Below are 14,489 nucleotides of genomic sequence, written 5' to 3'. Positions count from 1 at the left end.
CTATTAATACAAGTCTTCGTTATGCATATAAAATGTACCGACTTGTCATCCCTTCTTCTTAAACATATTCTTTAATCTCGTATCACTAAATCTAACTCTTAAATAGTTATATATACAGTATGTATGTATATATACACAGTATGTATGTATGTATATATATATATATATATATATATATATATCTACATACACACACACACACACAGTCATTACTGGAGGAATAGGTAGTTAAAAACTAACGAAAACCAGCTGGTGAATGAAGCATGAAAAAGGAGGGGGGGGGGGTACTGCGGAATCCGTTAGATTGAGCCGTGAGTGCATCCAGGCTGAGCTGTTAGCATAAACGCTTGTATGTGTAGATGTAGCCCTTGCAGTTGGGGCAAGTGTGCGTCACATCCTTAAGATCATCGATCAGACACGGGATCAAGCAGCAGCCGAGATCACAGCTGGGGAAAAGAAAGAAAAAAAAAAGTCACTAATGGGGCATAAATACAACTTTATAAAACAGTTCAACCACAGCAGGCCTAAATAGCCAAAATATCTGCACATCAGATGTCTGGAAAAAAAACCAGAGCTGGGATTTGCAAAGAGAAGAATGTCAGTGAGCAAATACATTATGACCACCTGCCTAATAAAAGGTGTGAAACAAAAAGGTTTGAGACTCGTGGCGTTTCAGCTCAAAGCTCGCCGTTTGACACGGACATACAGTATTGTTCAAAATAATAGCAGTACAATGTGACTAACCAGAATAATCCAGGTTTTTAGTATATTTTTTATTGCTACGTGGCAAACAAGTTACCATTAGGTGCAGTAGATTCTCAGAAAACAAACAAGACCCAGCATTCATGATATGCACGCTCGTAAGGCTGTGCAATTGAGCAATTAGTTGAAAGGGGTGTTTGCTTCAGAAACAGCATTTTTGATATCACCCCACAAGTTCTCGATTGGATTAAGGTCCGGGGATTGGGCTGGCCACTCCATAACATTAATTTTGTTGGTTTGGAACCAAGACTTTGCTCGTTTACTAGTGTGTTTGTGGTCATTGTCTTGTTGAAACAACCATTTCAAGGGCATGTCCTCTTCAGCATAAGGCAACATGACCTCTTCAAGTATTTTGACATATGCAAACTGATCCATGATCCCTGGTATGCGATAAATAGGCCCAACACCATAGTAGGAGAAACATGCCCATATCATGATGCTTGCACCACCATGCTTCACTGTCTTCACTGTGTAGTGTGGCTTGAATTCAGAGTTTGGGGGTCGTCTCACAAACTGTCTGTGGCCCTTGGACCCAAAAAGAACAATTTTACTCTCATCAGTCCACAAAATGTTCCTGCATTTCTCTTTAGGCCAGTTGATGTGTTCTTTGGCAAATTGTGACCTCTTCTGCACATGCCTTTTTTTTAACAGAGGGACTTTGCGGGGGATTCTTGAAAGTAGATTAGCTTCACACAGACGTCTTCTAACTGTCACAGTACTTACAGGTAACTCCAGACTGTCTTTGATCATCCTGGAGCTGATCATTGGCTGAGCCTTTGCCATTCTGGTTATTTTTCGATCCATTTTGATGGTTGTCTTCCGTTTTCTTCCATGTCTTTCTGGTTTTGCTCTCCATTTTAAGGCATTGGAGATCATTTTAGCTGAACAGCCTATAATTTTTTGCACCTCTTTATAGGTTTTCCCCTCTCCAATCAACTTTTTAATCAAAGTACGCTGTTCTTCTGAACAATGTCTTGAACGACCCATTTTCCTCAGGCTTTCAAATGCATGTTCAACAAGTGCTGGCTTCATCCTTAAATAGGGGCCACCTGATTCACACCTGTTTTTTCACAAAATTGATGACCTCAGTGATTGAATGCCACACTGCTATTTTTTTTAACACACCCCTTTCAACTAATTGCTCAATTGCACAGCCTTACGAGCGTGCATATCATGAATGCTGCGTCTTGTTTGTTTTCTGAGAATCTACTGCACCTACTGGTAACTTGTTTGCCACGTAGCAATAAAAAATATACTAAAAACCTGGATTATTCTGGTTAGTCACATTGTACTGCTATTATTTTGAACAAGTACTTTCTGGTAAACAGAGGTGGTCTCGAAACTTAAGAAGGTTTAGTATGCTCCTTTAATTGGAAAATGTACTAGGCATAAAATCGCACCACTTACCCCACAAAGAAGCAGAACAGACAGAACAGTGTGTTCATGAGGCCTACGTCATGGCTGATTTGTGTGATGATGGCCTGCTGGCAGTGTGGGCATACGGTCTGCACCGGTGCTGACTGGAACATCTCACCCTGCAGCACAGTGACTGTAGCAGCAGAGCCTGCCGGACCAATCATTGTGGCTGTGTGTCCCAAACCCGGGCCGCAGTGGCTGGGCCCTGGAGCAAACTGCCCTGGCATTGGGTGAGGGTAGTGTCCAGGAGCAGGCTGGTAGCCACCTGAAAAACCGCAAAACACACAGGGGAGTAAAACACTTTTTGTACACGCTATTTTTTTTATATCACACTGGCAGATCACAGAAAGGAGAATAAGCAAAACAGTACCACTTCAAACGTTATATTAAAAGACAACCGCAGAGCCTAAAGACAAGATAAATTTACCATGACTTTAATCTGCCCGTGTGTGGCATATTTAGAAATGGGCACAGACTCAAATTTCTTGAGTCAAAACCTGTACATTTGTAATTTATTCAGGTACTCAAAATTGAACAAATCATCTCAATAAAATAGAAACGATCAGACATTTACAAATGAACTAGATCTACTTAATACAGGACAGACTAGAACTGGAAAAGCAACGCAATATCAGAATGCATTTCGTTTATAAATTCCACCTTTGCTCATGTGAAAATCAGCTGGTCTGATCATTCACATATAAGATCATTCTGCTCTGTAGAACGCCCATGCTGTTTCCGATAATGTAACGGACGCACAATTGTGTGTTTTATGTGTTAGCAGTTTCCATTACTATCTACTACGCTACTACTTTTGTGCTAACAGTAAACGTACAACCCGAGCACCTGTTGTTTAGTGCGTGTATCAATAACCAGCAGTGTTGTGCGAGTTACTAAAAAACTAACTAACTAGTTACAGTTACTCGCTACTTCATTCAAAAAGTAACTCAATTACTTTGTTGATTACTTACACCAAAAAGTAATGCGTTACTGTTAAAAGTAACTTTTTAGTTACTTTTTTATAGAATGTTCTTTAATGTTCTCATTAATGCCCTTTTATGTGTTATGGTCTATACAAACACAAAACTGACTTAAACACAGTCATTTTTAAACACTATTTTATTAAAGTCAGACCAGCACAAACTGAATATATCACAAGGATTTCTGAAATAAATAACAAAACAAGCTGAATAATATATTCACAATCAAAAACTAAAGTACAGTACAGTTTTTACAGTATTAGTTACTGTCAAAAGTAACTGCGTTACAGTAACGTGTTACTGCCCAACACTGATAACCAGTATACACTGAACAAGTATAACATTATGGCCACCTGCCTAATATTGTGTTGGTCTCCCTTTTGCTGCCCAAACAGTTCTGGCCCATCAATAACGCTTTAACAGCATTAACTTCTTTAGCAATTTGAGCTACATGAGCTCGTCTGTTGGATCGTTTCACGTGGATCAGCCTTCACTCCACACGTGTATCAATGTGCCTCGGCCGCTCGTGATCCTGTCGCCGGTTCACAGCTGTTCCTTTCTTGGAGAGCTTTTCATAGATACTGACCACTGCAGTCCGGAAACATCCCACAAGCGCTGCAGTTTTGGAGAAGCTCTGACTCAGTCGTCTAGCCGTTACAGTTTTGCCCTTCTCAAACTCGCTCGCCCATTTTTCCCTCCTTAACACATCAACTTTGAGAGAAAAAATCACTTGTTGCCTTATATACACCACCCACAACAGGTGCCTGAGAAAGAGATAATCAGTGTAATTCACTCACTGATCATAATGTTATAATGTCATAATGTTACGCCTTTTCAGCACTTATATAGGCTACACAAGGATTAACAGTGACTGACCCCTACAGTGTATTACTCAAACGTCACTGCTCATTATTAAAAGATTTTTAATGAAGTGAACATAAGCAATAGAAGGCTTACCATATGAGTGTGGCATGGGCATTGGACCCTCACCTGGCACGTGAGGGGGCACAAAGCCTGGCTGCATTGAGGCCTCGTAAGGTGGAGGGCCATATTCTGGAGGCAGCGGATATCCGTGCGGGGGTCCGCTCGTTACCGTGGCTGAGGCTACAGTACAAATTCAAGTAAAACATTAATATTAATAATTATTGAATTCATATTTATTAGGAGAGTAGCATTCAAAATGTAGAGAGAAGGTGAAATGGCAGAAAAAAGTCAAGTGTCTGAATACTTTTGTCCATATAGTGTAGCTTTGATGATACTTAATGAACAAGCCAGTTAGCATAAGCATTGCATAGCAAATCAAAAAATCACACTGAACTCATAAATATATAAATAAAGAAAAAAGATAAAGAGTTATACCAGACACTGGTGGCTGTCCATTCTTTTCCTCTATAAGAGGAGCACTTGGGCCCCCGGGGTAGGGTGGAGGAGGGTCGCTGGACATACTGTGTTTCAGGGAGCAGACTCCGAATCGAATACGGTTCACCTGGAATCACAAATAGCACATTAAACTCAATCTAAACCTCCAGACTCTGGATAAAACACATCAAAAGTTTAATCCAGTTGAACTGAGAGCTGGCGCATAGGCTATGTAAAAATTAAAGCATTTCTGAACTTCTGAACTTTACAGAACGCACATGCTGTGTCCCAAATTCAATTCAATTCATTTTTATTTGTATAACGCTTTTAACAATGAACATTGTCTCAAAGCAGCTCCACACAGATAATGTGGTGATAAAAAATTCATATTTTCTTTATAAGTGTAAGTTTGTCCCTGATGAGTGAGCCGGTGGCGACTGTGGCAAGGAAAAACTCCCCGAGATGGCATAAGTAAGAAACCTTGAGAGGAACCAGACTCATGTGGGTTGCACCGAATGTCCATTTATTGCAGATAAACGATGTTGTGGGGTATAGTGATGGTGATCAGAAGCAAACTGTAGCTTACTACCGGTTCTAAATAGTGTCCGAGATTGGACTGTGTGTGTGTCCCAATGCGTAGTATGGGAAAATAAGGATCCCGAAGATGCTTGGATGGTATTTCTGTGACACACAGCTTGTTTTTTTTTCCCTCGCTTTAATTAAGTAATTGGAATTTTCCTGCCAGAAATACCATTACATTATAAACTGTCCATGTTTGAATCAATGCCAGTGGGTTTATCTGGTGGTGGTGCAAGGACAAGTCCATCTAAATCATTTATTTACTTCATTTTTAAATAGTGCAGTACTAAGAGTTTCCTACAGAGGAACCAACCAATGAGAAAATACACACTTAAGAAGCATCTGTCTGACAAACACAAAAAGAAAAATTCTATTTTAGACATTTCACCTTTTTGTGACCCTGATTTCTAATGTTGCGGTTATGACGACCATGAATCTATAGTCTGGGTCTAGTCACAATCCCTGGTGAAATTTTACTCCACCTTCTGTGTCTCGCTCTCGGCCTACAGAATTATTTTCGACAGACGAGATCTTCACATAATGTCCATGGACTAGGTGCCTGTAATGTTTTGGTTACACTACAACATGGGAATGTTTGTCTCAGACTGTGGAGTTAAACATTGCAGATAACTTTCACGTGTCTGTGTTCCAAAATACTGTATACTCTAATTTCATAGAAAAATATAACACACAGCTTCTAATAATGTATAATTTATGTTGAATAAATCTAACACACATTGATTTTATTTCACATTAAAAAGAGCATCACTTTGGTGGAAACTAGGTCTCTATTTTTATGTCTAATTTTTTTTTTAACCCCTCATGCACACAAAGCCCTGCCTCGAGAACCTTACTGTATACACAAAGCCCTGCTTCGAGAACCTTACTGTATACACAAAGCCCTGCCTCGAGAACCTTACTGTGTACACAAAGCCCTGCCTCGAGAACCTTACTGTGTACACAAAGCCCCGCCTCGAGAACCTTACTGTGTACACAAAGCCCCGCCTCTAGAACCTTACTGTATACACAAAGCCCAGCCTCTAGAACCTTACTGTATACACAAAGCCCAGCCTCTAGAACCTTAACGTATACACAAAGCCCCGCTTCTAGAACCTTACAGTGTACACAAAGCCCAGCCTCTAAAACCTTAACGTATACACAAAGCCCCGCTTCTAGAACCTTACAGTGTACACAAAGCCCTGCCTCTAGAACCTTACAGTGTACACAAAGCCCCGCCTCCAGAACCTTACTGTATACACAAAGCCCCGCCTCTAGAACCTTACTGTATACACAAAGCCCCGCCTCTAGAACCTTACTGTATACACAAAGCCCCGCCTCTAGAACCTTACTGTATACACAAAGCCCCGCCTCAAGAACCTTACTGTATACACAAAGCCCCGCCTCTAGAACCTTACTGTATACACAAAGCCACGCCTCTAGAACCTTACTGTATACACAAAGCCACGCCTCTAGAACCTTACTGTACACACAAAGCCACGCCTCTAGAACCTTACTGTACACACAAAGCCACGCCTCTAGAACCTTACTGTCGCCTCAGCGTGTCAGTAAAACATGGTACAGGATTCAGAACACTCAACTTTACTGGGTATTGAATTGATCGTATATGAGGTGATTCTTGCTATCTTCTTTCAGTTGCTGTGCGGTATGTTGCGTGATGCAGAATGCATGCTGAAAGGCCACTGCTGAATGGTCAGTGCTGAGTGACAGGTCGCACGATGTCGTATGGCCACTGGCCAATGACGACTGCTGCTTGGTGTTCTGGCCTTTTATACTCTTGATGGAGGACGGTGCACTGTGCTGTCATAGGTAGCTTGTCATTGCTTGGTAAACTGCATGTCTGCCTCTAGTGGTGAAGCATGGAAATACAACTGAATAGGAATCCTTTCTTACAATACCCGTAAAGAGACTGTATATGAGTTATATTAGCAAAAACAATGCATCACATCTTTCTGAATTTTTATTTCAGGAGCACACACATACATAGTGCATAAAGAACCTTGAACCATAAAACTTTCAAGTACCAAAAACCTGAATATAATATTCAAATGTGCAACAAAATAACTAAAAACAATACTCTCTGAAATAAAATAAAAGTGCTGTTAAACTGTTCCAATGTTCAACTCAGTCAAGGTGCTAATATCCTTCTCTCTCTTCCTCACCTCAGGTGAGGTAAACAAAACGATCTCAAAATCGTTTTAAAAAGAATCGCGATAGTTTGATGAATCGGTTTTTCTACAGTCATTTCCTAATATTTTGCCACATAATTTATAATACAGTGGAACCCGGTTATCTCGACCTCGGTTAACTCGACAACCCTATTAAGTCGACGTTTTTGAAGTGAAACCGCCAAATTCTCGCTTTGTCTAAGCATTTTTTAATCGGTTATGTCTTTTTTATGTCGCCGACCGTAATATCTCAAGCACAAGGGGGGAAAAGTTTGCCATTTAACGTCAGTTATGTCGATCGGCACTGTGCAGCCGCAGAAGAACTTGCAAAAGTGGCGGAAAAATCAAGCCTTACAGATGCTACAGGTGTAACCCAGCCTTTAGGGGGGCACAAGCCAGTGCACTCTTAGTGCCGGTCCCAAGCCCAGGTAAATGGGGAGGGTTGCGTTAGGAAGGGCATCCAGCGTAAAACATGTGCCAAATCATATATGCGGATCACAAATGAGAATTTCATACCGGATCGGTCGAGGCCCGGGTTAACAACGACCGCCACAGGTATCGTTAGCCGACAGGGTACCGGTGGAAATTGGGCTACTGTTGGCCGAAGGAGGAGAAGGAGAGGAGGAAGGCGTCTACAGAGACGGCAGGAAAAGGAGCAGTGTAGGAGAGTAGAGGTTCGGGTTGGTACTTTAAATGTATGTACTATGACGGGTAAAGGGAGAGAGATAGCTGATATAATGGAGAGGAGAAAGGTAGATATGCTGTGTGTTCAGGAGACCAAGTGGAAAGGGAGTAAGGCCAGGAACATTGGAGGTGGGTTTAAACTGTTTTATCATGGTGTGGATGGAAAGAGAAATGGTGTAGGGGTGATTCTGAAGGAAGAGTACAGTAAGAGTGTAGTGGAGGTGAAGAGAGTTTCTGATAGGGTGATGATCGTGAAGGTGGAAGTTGAAGGGATGATGATAAATGTCATCAGTGCCTATGCTCCACAAGTTGGCTGTAAATTGGAGGAGAAGGAAAGATTCTGGAGTGAATTAGATGAAGTGGTAGATGGTGTACCTAGGAAAGAACGATTGGTGATTGGGGCAGACTTTAATGGGCATGTAGGTGAAGGGAACAGAGGTGATGAGGAGGTGATGGGTAGGTATGGTTTTAAGGAGAGGAATGTGGAAGGGCAGATGGTGTTAGATTTTGCTAAAAGGATGGAAATGGCAGTGGTGAACACGTATTTTAAGAAGAAGGAGGATCATAGGGTGACGTATAAGAGTGGAGGAAGGTGCACACAGGTGGATTATGTTCTGTGTAGGAGATGCAACCTGAAGGAGATTGGAGACTGTAAGGTGTTGGCGGGGGACAATGAAGCTAGACAGCATCGGATGGTGGTCTGTAGGATGGTTTTGGAGGCGAAGAAGAAGAGGAGGAAAGTAAGGTTTGAAAGAAGAATAAGATGGTGGAAACTGAAGGAGGAAGAGTGTAGTGTGAGGTTCAAGGAAGAGGTCAGACAGGGGCTTGGTGGTGGTGAAGAGGTGCCGGATGATTGGGCAACTACTGCAGGAGTGATGAGGGAGGCAGCTAGAAAAGTACTTGGTGTGACATCTGGAAATAGAAAGCAAGACAAGGAGACGTGGTGGTGGAATGAGGAAGTGCAGGAGAGCATTAGGGGAAAGAGGTTGGCAAAACAGAAGTGGGATCGACAGAGTGATGAGAAAAGTAGGCAGGAGTACAAGGAGATGCGGCAGCAGGTAAAAAGGGATGTGGCGAAAGCCAAGGAAAAGGCATATGAGGAACTGTAAAAGAGGTTGAACACTAAGGAAGGAGAAAAGGATTTATACCGATTGGCCAGGCAAAGGGACTGAGCTGGGAAGGATGTACTGCAAGTTAGAGCAGTAAAGGATGGAGAGGGAAACGTGTTGACAAGTGAGGAGAGTGTGTTGAAAAGATGGAGGGAGTATTTTGAGCAGCTGATGAATGAGGAAAATCAGAGAGAGAGAAGGTTGGAGGATGTGGAGTTGGTGAAGCAGGATGTAGATAGAATTAGTAAGGAGGAAGTGAGAGCAGCGATTAAGAGGATGAAGAGTGGAAAGTCGGTTGGACCAGATGACATACCCGTAGAAGCGTGGAGATGTTTAGGAGAGATGGCAGTGGAGTTTTTAACCAGATTGTTTAACAGGATTCTGGAAGGGGAGAGAATGCCTGAGGAATGGAGAAGGAGTGTGCTGGTACAGATCTTTAAGCATAAGGGAGATGTGCAGACCTACAGTAACTACAGGGGAATAAAGTTGATCAGTCACACCATGAAGTTATGGGAAAGAGTAGTGGAAGCCAGGCTGAGAGAAGAGGTGACCATATGTGAGCAACAGTATGGTTTCATGCCGAGGAAGAGCACCACAGACGCATTATTTGCTTTGAGGATGTTGATGGAGAAGTATAGAAAAGGACAGAAGGAGCTGCATTGTGTATTTGTGGATTTAGAGAAAGCGTACGACAGGGTGCCGAGAAAGGAGTTGTGGTATTGTATGAGGAAGTCAGGTGTGTCAGAGAAGTATGTGAGGGTGGTGTATGTATGAGGACAGTGTGACGGCAGTGAAGTGTGCAGTAGGTACGACAGACTGGTTCAGGGTGAAGGTTGGACTGCATCAAGGATCGGCCCTGAGCCCTTTCCTGTTTGCAGTGGTGATGGACAGGTTGACGGACGAGGTCAGACAGGAGTCTCTCTGGACTATGATGTTTGCAGATGATATTGTGATTTGTGGTGAGAGTAGAGAGCAGGTCGAGAAGAGCCTGGAGAGGTGGAGATATGCATTGGAGAGAAGGGGAATGAAAGTCAGTAGGAGTAAGACAGAGTACATGTGTGTGAATGAGAGGGAGGGCAGTGGAGTGATGCGGTTGCAGGGAGAAGAGGTGGAGAAGGTGGAGGAGTTCAGGTACCTGGGGTCAACAGTGCAAAGTAATGGAGAGTGTGTTAGAGAAGTAAAGAAAAGAGTGCAGGCAGGGTGGAGTGGGTGGAGAAGAGTGACAGGAGTGATTTGTGATAGTAGGGTATCTGCAAGAATGAAAGGTAAAGTTTATAGGACTGTGGTGAGACCTGCGATGTTGTATGGATTAGAGACAGTGGCATTAAGTAAAAGACAGGAGGTGGAGCTGGAGGTAGCAGAGCTGAAGATGTTGAGGTTTTCGTTGGGAGTGACGAGGATGGACAAGATTAGAAATAAATTTATTAGTGGGACAGCACATGTAGGATGTTTTGGTGACAAGGTGAGGAAGGCGAGATTGAGATGGTTTGGACATGTGCAGAGAAGGGACATGAATTATATTGGTAGAAAAATGCTGAAGATGGAGCCACCAGGTAGGAGGAAAAGAGGAAGGCCAAGGAGGAGGTTCATGGATGTGGTGAGGGAAGACATGCAGGTAGTTGGTGTGAAAGAGGCAGATGTAGAGGACAGGGTGGTATGGAGACGGATGATCCGCTGTGGCGACCCCTAATGGGAGCAGCCGAAAGAAGAAGAAGAAGAAGAAGACAGATGCTCCAGGTGTTGTATTGTATACTGGTGAATCTCTGCTGTTAGTTAGTGCACACTTGCCTTTTGTTGTTAAATGGTTTGCGATGAACGGGAGGCGAAAGCCGAGCTGGGTAGGAGCGCCGGTGGGAAGGCACATACCGGGATACGCATGCGCGATAACAACGACCGGCGTGAAACAACATATACCAACAATAACGGACAGTGAGAGTGTGGAAGTTTAAATAGGAGCTGGTGATGATGATAAACGAGCACCATAAGTGCGCGATTGAAGCCGGAAGCTTCAGAGAAAGCGGCCGAGAAAACACCTGCCACGCTGAAGGGGGCGCAAAAGGGGGCACGGCAGGTGAAATCCTGACAGATAAACATGTACTATATGTATTTTTATAGCATGCCTTCATCCAACAAATCGCCGCAACGCTGTTGTGTAAAACCTCCAAAAACATGTGCATGCACATTCTCATTTAATAACGCACATCATGTACATAAAGAAATTTCAAGCACGTTAATATACTGCCCCCATTTTGATTTTCGTTTATCTCGATCATCGGTTATCTCGATGCTTTTTGGCGACCCACTAGGACATCGACATAACCGGGTTCCACTGTAGTAAGAAACAGAAAATATAAACTATCACAGCGTTCATGAACTCAAAGATTCTCTGTCTACCATAAGCAAACAGATGTTAGTTTGGAGGGAATAGGCAGGGCTTCTCTGTTGTGTCAGTTATTATCGGAGAGTTTAAAACATCTTTACAGATCATTCCTAAAACCTGTACTTGGTGTATCCTTGAATGACTGCACCTCAGCCCCTGATCTCGCCGAACACAAATCTTTACAAATAAAGTCTTTCCAGAAAAGTGTAGCTTATTATACCACGGGTATGACGAACACACAGACATATTAATGTTATAGAGCAAACTACAGATCTGTAATTGTCAAAGTCCACGCTTGGCCTACACTACATCTGGCATTAGACAATGCTTTCAGAAAAACAGAACACAGTTTGCTTAGTGTATGTACTTTGTGTTCTTCTGCCAGAGGCATTTTAATATTGAGTAAATTACTCAAAATCCCACTACGGTCATTTTACCACAGATGACAACCCTGGTTTTCGTACAATTGATTATGTAAACATCTGCTTAGACAGCTGTGGTGCCAACATAACAAAACATTAAATTATAAAACATGTCTTAGACCCCAGCTAGCAAACAGCTCTAGATCAGGAGTCACCAATCACCGGACCATGGACCAGCACCGAGCCATGGTCCATTTAGTAACACAAAGAATAGGCACCTCTTTATTTTTATTTAATTTCCATATAATGGACATTCACAGTCTGTTTTATAATAAAAAATTACCTGTGCCAAAATCTCTTGTTTCAGTCACAGTTTTTTTCTCTGCATCAATAAATTTAGGCCAGAAGCTAGCTCTACCAAAGACAACCACAAAACAACATTCTGCAAAGTTTCTTGGAAAAGAAGGAAAGACCAAATGATAAGACTGCAAAGACTGTGAGCAAAAACATGATCCAAGCCTGGCGGGTATAATATGTGGCAACCGGCTATCGAATAAAGACATGAAAAACTGCTTGTTGATGGTGGCTCTAAGAAAATAATTATGCCGAGACAACATTCTGGATTAGAGTCAAGACAGAATATCCTGATATTAACACAAAAAGCACTGACAACCCTGCGTCCAATTCCAGCACCCTAGCAAAGTTTTCTGCAGTGACAGCAGCCAAGACCCTTTCTAACAAGCTAGGATCAGAGCACAGAGTCAGCCATCATACAGTGTCCCTGGAGGAGAGAGGGTTGAAACCCCCGACATTCTGTCCCAGAGCCCAGAGAGAACCCAGAGCCTCAACCACTGAACCACCAAGACAAAAAAAAACACACTTTGGGTGTCCCTGTCTCCCATCACCCCTAGATGGCACTGGCTATGATGACCCAGATCCTTAACCGCTGAGCTACCAGTTCCTCCTGAAGATGAGGTCAGAGCACAGGGTCAGTTATTGTATAGTGCACTGGAGCAGGTAGGGTTAAGGGCCCTTGCACAAGGGCCCAACAGTGGCAGTGCTGGGGCTTGAACCCCCAACATTCTGATTCGTAACCCAGAGGCACTGAACCACCACTGCCATGGTCACCATCCCCATCACCATCTTCCAAAACACGCCTCTTCTGCATTATGGTGAATTGACATACATTATATAGTGGATGTAATAATGACAATAATAATGAAATAATATTACAAACATATTATTGTGTTTAGTTACGCATGGCACACCCTTTTACCACCTGGATGAAGCTGGTCCTTGGTGGAGCTCTGGAGGATCAGAATGATCAGCCTGCAGGAGGACCAGCATCCTAACCAATGAGGTAAAGGGAAAAGACCACGCCCACTATAGCATCGATAGCATGACATTATTTCTACTTAGATGCTGAATATACAATATCCATATAGATATTTATTAACTCTATTCATTCGTTTTACCAATAGCTGAGGATCAGCACTTGGGCTGCGTCCCAAATCGTGAACAATATTCACTACTGTGTATTTGAAACGCAGCCACACACGCAACAGCCAACTGATTAACCCTCATAAACAAACGCTGTCAAGAAATTAAAACAACGGTCCGAGTGATAGTTATAATGAACCGCCCAGAAAACGAATCCCGTGCAGTCAGTAATGAATAAATAGATAAATGTATAAATAAATGCGTCAATAAATTAATTAATAACGGTTGTGCTCAGCCTTCTGAAAAACGACGTGAGGCCAATGACAGGGACTAGCTGAGGCTCCGCGTGCACGCGCTCGTCGCTTCGACGGAAAAATAATAATAATAATAACAAAAAAAGACACGATATAGAGAATTTTTTTCGGTTAGAAATAATGATGTCGATAGTGTTGGGTTACCTTAGGTTGATCACAGCTCGTTTCGGCGTTGTGAAGTTGGAGAAGTCGTTCAGCTGCTAGCCGTTAGCGCCTCTTCAATAACATTCCCTGGGAATGGATTTGACGTAACAACACGCGCGCACCCGCACCACGCACGCGAGCGAGCGCGCGCGAGCACGCACACGGATAGGGAGACTCACTCTAGAGATGGAGATTCACTCAGTTTTACTATTCGGTAATTCTACACACAGTGAGAAATATGTAGAAGTCTCTAAAGGTTTGCTGAGGTATGTAAATGTTTGCTTGGGTCTGTAGAAATCTCTAGAAGTTTCTTTTTTTTTTTTTTTTTTAGATCTGTTGAAGTCTGCTGAGGTCTAAAAGTCCCCAGACCCAAATTGCACCCCAGACCTTCTCACTGACCCAACAGTGCCTAATCTCACTAATGCTCTTATAGCTGAATGATCACAAATCCTTTACAGACACACTTTAAAATATAGTGAAAAGTTTCTCCGAAGAGTTGAGCGTCTTATAACAGCAAAAAAAAAAAAAAAGTTAAAATTGATACCTGATATGATAGCGATGATCATTTATATTAGTAACTTTACCTTTGAAACAAGCTAAATTACTCTGTTCCATATCTGAACATCGAGTTGACAAACCAAAACTACAGATGTTTAAAGTGAAAGATCTGCTATGCACATATTTTATGTAACATGTAGACTTTGATCCATAAAGTGTGTTCAGGTCTAAAACTAAACTATTACTGCTAAAAGTTTTTTATAGAAATATAATGCC

The 14,489-nt window shown here is 42.4% G+C and overlaps 1 protein-coding gene across 2 annotated transcripts; it reads right to left on the bottom strand.

Moving 5' to 3' along the window:
- Nucleotides 1-177: 177 nt before the first annotated feature.
- On the bottom strand, nt 178-13,842 carry cdip1 (cell death-inducing p53 target 1). Of its 2 annotated transcripts, none has more exons than XM_083524637.1 (5): nt 13,716-13,842; nt 4,518-4,644; nt 4,149-4,262; nt 2,170-2,443; nt 178-446 (listed from the first exon to the last, which is right to left on the bottom strand). In XM_083524637.1, exons 2-5 carry the CDS (start codon nt 4,600-4,602, stop codon nt 335-337), a joined length of 585 nt encoding a protein of 194 aa, XP_083380763.1. In that variant the 5' UTR covers nt 4,603-4,644; nt 13,716-13,842; the 3' UTR covers nt 178-334. The 2 variants fall into 2 exon arrangements, with proteins under 2 accessions (XP_083380763.1, XP_083380762.1); XM_083524636.1 differs by having other exon boundaries at nt 179-446; nt 4,116-4,262.
- Nucleotides 13,843-14,489: the final 647 nt, after the last annotated feature.

Source organism: Silurus aristotelis, assembly GCF_946808225.1.
Source record: "Silurus aristotelis genome assembly, chromosome: 21".
NCBI classification, from domain to species: Eukaryota; Metazoa; Chordata; class Actinopteri; order Siluriformes; family Siluridae; genus Silurus; species Silurus aristotelis.
Note: the sequence above shows the minus strand (reverse complement) of the source record. Positions and strands in the feature narration are given on the sequence as shown.